Source organism: Rhagoletis pomonella, unplaced genomic scaffold (genome assembly GCF_013731165.1).
Source record: "Rhagoletis pomonella isolate Grant_MI unplaced genomic scaffold, Rhpom_1.0 Rhpom_scaffold_00300, whole genome shotgun sequence".
NCBI classification, from domain to species: Eukaryota; Metazoa; Arthropoda; class Insecta; order Diptera; family Tephritidae; genus Rhagoletis; species Rhagoletis pomonella.
This window is the reverse complement of record NW_023458854.1, coordinates 52307-58438: the sequence shown is the minus strand read 5'-3', so window position 1 is coordinate 58438 and position 6132 is coordinate 52307. Positions and strand designations below refer to the sequence as shown.

The window sequence follows — 6132 nt, the reverse complement described above, 5'->3', positions numbered from 1 at the left end:
AAAACATTTTTTTTTTAATTGCGGTCGTCCCTCGCCTGGCAATGACATTAACCTTCGAGGGAATTTCTGGCTGGAAAAAACTTCTCATAAAAAACCAATTGCCCTTTGGAGTCGGCTTAAAATTGTGGCTGACTTCCAAAACGTCAATTGCTTTGCATCCGTACAAATATAATATTCTGTAATGCCAAAATACAAAATGTTGACAATGTATACTTTTTCAAAACGCAGCCGCAAAAAGTTATCGAAACGCATTGCTAGAGTAATAAGCGCATCAGAAACAAAGTTGATGCTTCGTTTGTTTTTGGTGACCATTGGTGTTTTAAAAATGGAAAATTCCGAAAGGTCATCATTGTTATATTAAAAACAGTTTAAATATACCGCAGCAGAACCGTATTTAAACATTGTATTGGTACGTTTTGGAAGTGAGCCTGTATGTTCATCCATTTGTGTAATAACATTAAGGCGCACACCACAAATTGGCGAAGAAGCTCGACCAAACACGTAGAAAATGTGCAAACGCCAAATATTTATTTTATTTGCTTAAAAAATAAAGACCCCTCTCCCTGCCGCGAATCTCTCTCTATCTACAGCACTGCCAGCTACTAAATATAGAATATCGCCTACCTTAAAACTTATCATCTACAAGGTCACCAATGCCATCCACATTAATATTTAGCGATAGCGGTTTGTCCAGTGACAACAAAGATGGCGGCGACTTGTTGGGATCGTTTTCGCCAGATAAATTAAATGTTGGTAAATCTAGACTCAATGCACTCTGGTGTTGTGGTGCATGCATTTGACTGGAACTATGCATTAGATGTGATAGAGTTGTGTGTTGAAGTTCCTGATGTTGTTGAAGTTCCTGATGTTGTTGTTGTTGTTGCAATTGATGCAGCTCATTGTGATGAGGCACTTCGTGATGATTCTGTTGTAGTAATTGCGTTTGATCTTCGCTTTGCTGCTGTTGTTGTAGCTGTTGTGCCTGATGTAGTTGCTGCTCCAGCGTGTGTTGTATTACAACACCGCAGCCTTCCATCGCTTGACCGCCGTGGAATGAAAGACCATGCCCCAGGTGATCTAATATCGGCTTGTCCTCCAATGCTAGCGCATGATCCAGGCTCAGGATGCATTCGGCCTTGAAGTTATCAATTGTAAACTGATCGACATTGAGGAATTTCATTTCATCATAGGTGGAATTCGTGGTCACATCCAGATCTAGCGATGCATTAAGGCTGCTGCTCAGTAAGCTTATATGATGATTGCATTGACTGGAATTGTGATTGTGTTGATGGTGGCTGGTTTGCGGATCGCCGATATCATTGTTGTTGTTATTATGGCTGGTACTGTGTGTCACAATTAGTGGCGGTGGTGTGTTGGCCTGCGAGAGCGTGTGACACATGGTGGACATTGTACTCGTCGGCGGATAAGTGGACCACTCCATGGAGACGCCCCCACCACGCTCCAATTGATCAATATTCAGATTGAGAAAGATATTCGGTGATAGTCGGGACGGTGATATAGAGCTGGTACTAAATGACACTTTTGGTTCATTGTCCAATGAATTAGCGGACTGAGGCGGTGTATCCGGCAGTAGGGTGGTGCCTGTAAGTTAGAATTAATTACGTAGTAAAGTAACACTAGATATCTATATATTCACGTTCGAAATACATATATCAACAACCTAAAGGATTATCCAGCTGTACAATGGCATTTTCATCGGCATACGTTGTCTGCGCGCTCAAACCATCTTCGGCATCTTGTAGGTTTCCGCTTGCTATGCCGATGTCCACTTTCTCCTGTTTGCGCCATTTGGCCCGCCTATTCTGGAACCAAACTTGTACTCTTGCCTCCGTCAGGTCAATGCGTACAGCTAGCTCTTCGCGAAAAAAGACGTCTGGATAGTGAGTACGCTGGAACGCGCGCTCAAGTTCTTGCAATTGCAGCGAGTTGAATGTAGTTCTGTGCAAAAATACAAAACTGGTGTGAAGTATGGCATTTAAGGCGGAGAAATAAAGAAATAAATAAATAATATTTAATAGTAATATTAATAGAATAACGCCTCGGTATGGATTTGATGGCATGCCCATGCATGCAACACTTCGAGTGCTAAAACTTAGTTTGGTGTGATAGTAGATTATTTGGTACATAAATATATATGTATGTATATGTATGTATATGTATGTACCCCTACCCCCCACATGTTGTAAAGATATATTACTATCAGTTGGTTCAATGTACTTGTTGTGCTTCGCCATGCTTCTTAGTCAGTCGGTCATTCGAAAACATATACATACATATGTATGTACCTTCTTTTTAAGTTTTCTCTCATTCCCTCTTTGTTTGCCATCTACCTCCGTCGATTTTCTTTGCAACCAATATTTTCCACTAATCCCCGACAGGTAATCACTCACAGTGTGGGATCGTAAAACGTGGGAAAATATACATAAGCACATACTACGCATAGGTATGTATGTATGTATGTACATTCAATCTATACACCTATAAACACTACTATTGATTGCGTGTTTCGCTCTGTTAAAAAGACAACGCAATGTACAACAATTGTTCGCTAAGACCTGCTCCCCATGATGTAATCAAGTAAGATCCTTTAAGTTTAGTATCGATTGAAGTATGTATTGTGTTTGTATGTTTGTGACTATTTTTTTAGAATCACTCCTCATTTTTTCCTAGGAGTATACATATTTATTTAAATGGCTCATTCGAAAATTAAAAATTTTGATTCGAATACAACTTATACGTCGGACAGCAACCGTGGAATTATAATTATCGGCGTTGCTAAAATAAGTGAAAAATTTGGAAATTTGAAAGACATCCGCTGGGTATATACAACGATATATACCCCTTTGAATACACTGTGGAACAATTTTAAGTTTTTAAGGCCACAACGAAATGTTTCCCAAACGTTAGTATCCATTCATGGTAATTAGGCCCCAAAAGAATTTCGATCGATCGCATCAGAATAGTCTTTTTTACAGTGAGTTTATGTTTCCACTTTTTGTGCAAAAATTTTTGTAAAAATTCACCTCAAACATAAATCTTGTCTTCTTAACCCATAGATTTTTTTCATAGAACAATATAACCACATAACTCCTATCACATTTTGAATGAGCTTGCATATTAGAACTGCAACAGTCCTCTCTCGATTAATGATCTTACATAGCAGAAAATGTTAAGCAGGACATTTACCAGGGATCACCAGAAACGCCGATCAGCCGATTGAACGTTAATGCTCTATGCTATTTATTGTCTATCTTTAAATGCATGTTAGCCTAAATTGAGAAATAATGTATGCAATAATAATTTTTGCTTTCGGAAACCAATAGTAAACTTTAGCGAATATTTCAAAAGTAAATTCTATTATACCTACATATACATATATTTAATTTATATTGATTCGCCGCTTTTTGATCCTTTTTGAAAAAGTTCAGTTACGGTTTAAAGGTTTAATTTATTCTTCAAAACTGATGAGCTTAGAACTTTACTGGCAGTCATTGAAATAATAGATATTTTAGGATATAAATGGAAACAAAAAGTGTTTTGAAAGCAGTGACCGTAACGATTATGCTTTTGTTTCAAAAAAGTCAAAATGTAATCGTTATTTTTTCACCGATATGTTTTCAGTCAAAAATTAAAGTTACAAATTGACTTTTATTTTTTTGATCAAAAATAAAAGTTAAAATATGACTTTTATTTTTTCGGTCAAAAATAAAAGTTACGATTTGACTTTTATTCTTTTCAGTCAAATATAAAAGTCAAAACTTGACTTTTTTCCGAAGATTGCGTTCGAAAAGCATTTATGGAAATAGGCACCTATAAGAAGAAGCGCGTTGATGTTGATACCGACCTTATGGATTACTGGGAGAACAAAAAAATTATATATCCCCAACTAAGAGATCTGGCATGTACATATTAAACATCAAGTGCCAGCAACACAAGTCAGTGTAGAACGCGCGTTCTCAGCACTAAGCTTATTCTTAGCGATTTGCGATCAAATTTGTCGGATTCATTCCTGTAAAAAGGTGAACAACTTAAAGTTTAAATTAAATTAAAATAAAAAAGTACATTTTGTTATCCTAAAATTGAATGGGCTACAAAACTGCATACCAAAAATTTTTCTAAAAATTCTGAATAAAAAGTTTAAAAATTTGGTGAAAATTTGTCGAATTTTTATAATTTTTTTAAAAGGGGATTTATATGGTGTTTGTTGTATACCTAGCCAGGCTTTTATAAAAAAATATTAAACATAAAATAAACCATGCAAATATAGTTAAAACTCTTCAAAGTAAGGCGAGTCTATTCTAATGACCGCCAGTGTATGTAAACTGCCATTTTGACCGAAAAAATGAAAGCCAGATTTAACTTTTATAATTGACTGAAAATTTTAACCTTTATATTTGACCGAAAAATTAAGAAGTCAATATTTAAATTTTATTTTTGACTGAAAAAATAAAATTCAAATTTTAACTTTTATATTTGACCAAGAAAATAAAAGTCAAGTTTTTACTTTTACTTTTGACTGAAAAAAAACGAAAAAAATAAAAATCATATAGGATGAAAATTCCGTGGCTAACAAGCATCAGATTGCTATATAAAAATGTTAAAAAGACTGACTTTTTTGAATTGAAATTTTGAAAATAACTATTTTCGGTCCCTGATTGAAAGTTTAACAATCATGAAAAACTGTGGAACATATATACATATGTATAATTTGAGAGTTTCCAGCCTTTAGAAAGCAAAGACTCGCATTACTCGGCAAGGTACATCTGCGGCGCTTATAGTCAGCATTCGACAAAGTGCCAAAAAGCATTCGCTAAAGGAACGGAAATTTTCTTCAACATTGCTTGAAAGCGCTGATCCATGGGTCTCAGCGTTTCTGGCAATACTATGGACATTACCTCTTATGGTCAGCCAGCATAACCTACCTACCCATTATGAATCACGGGGTTAAAATGTTCTACGAAAAAATATAATGTTAAATTTTACATTTGGTCTCCGAAGGCAAGTATTATGATTGATGGAAATTTTTACATAAAAATGCATACAAATAAAATGATGGCGCCCGCACCGTTAAAAAAAATTTGTGATTACGTGGAACAAAATCAGGCATTATTTTGTTGAGGCCCTAAGATATATATCTTCCATAACGTTATGAACGTTATCAGAAAATATATCCTCCTCACTGTAATCGATTCGAAAAATGTGTGTCGTTATTACGATTATTATTATTTTTTTTATTGGCCTCTGCATACCTGTATCGCCTCTGCTTCCGCTTCATTGTGCTTCTCTCCATAAGAGGATTTAACGATTTATTGGTATTTTGTCGAGCTGTGCTTCATATTCGTTGTTGTTCAACGATTCTTTTATGAAACGAAAGTTACATTATTTGCTCCCATGAAAGGAGAAACTTTTCTGTGTTTTTTATTTTTTTTTCAGCATATCATAGACTTGTACTGTTAATGTTATTTTATAACTTCCATATTTAAAATGATATCTGCGTGTAAGATCTCATATAACCTTTTAATATGTAAAATATATTTTATTATTAAGAAAAAAATCACTTGCATTAGATTTTTGCTTTGGAATTTGAGTATACATACATATTGACAATGCATATAGTATTTACTTTCTCATGTCACACACAAGTTAAATACCGTTATACTAAAATATATATTCACAATATATTTTCACGATCCCATTCCTCAGTATGTCGAAGCGCCGATGTCACCAACTAGACTAAATTAGGGGATTGTGTTGGCATGTTCTGAACTTTCGAAGTTCGCTGCGGAAGCCCTAAAAGTTTTATGTTCTACGAGTATTCTATTCTCCGATTTGTTCTATTCCTGCTGCATGCTTATTCTGCTTCGAAATTTCTTTTTTTTTTAGTTCAGAGTTTTTGCAAATAAACATGTGTATATTTTTGTGGTGATTTGCCCATTTCTTTTATTTGGTATTATGTATTTGTAATATGCCCCTATTGCACTTTCTATTTCTATCGCCAGCATTGCATTCATATAGCTGTTGTATTATCGTTTTTTTTCATGTTCTTCATGTTATTATCCTCTTTTGTTTTTAAGTAATATCTACTAAATATGCGTACAAATATACATACAT

General features: G+C 34.9%; 1 protein-coding gene across 1 annotated transcript; it reads right to left on the bottom strand.

Annotated features, from left to right (window-relative positions):
- Positions 1 to 308: 308 nt before the first annotated feature.
- Positions 309 to 5433, bottom strand: LOC118750550 (homeobox protein Hox-A2-like). Its single transcript, XM_036485279.1, has 3 exons — positions 5271 to 5433; positions 1682 to 1959; positions 309 to 1602 (listed from the first exon to the last, which is right to left on the bottom strand). The coding sequence occupies exons 1-3, from the start codon at positions 5309 to 5311 to the stop codon at positions 626 to 628; spliced, it is 1296 nt and encodes a 431-aa protein (XP_036341172.1). The 5' UTR covers positions 5312 to 5433; the 3' UTR covers positions 309 to 625.
- Between the last annotated feature and the right edge of the window lie 699 nt (positions 5434 to 6132).

Coding starts and splice junctions, on each gene's coding strand:
- LOC118750550 (XM_036485279.1), bottom strand. CDS start 5,311: ATGGAGAGAAGCACAATGAAGCGGAAGCAGAGGCGATACAG. Junction 1,960..5,270: donor CGGAAGCAGAGGCGATACAG/GTATGCAGAGGC, acceptor ATTTTTGCACAG/AACTACATTCAACTCGCTGC. Junction 1,603..1,681: donor ACAGCTGGATAATCCTTTAG/GTTGTTGATATA, acceptor TCTAACTTACAG/GCACCACCCTACTGCCGGAT.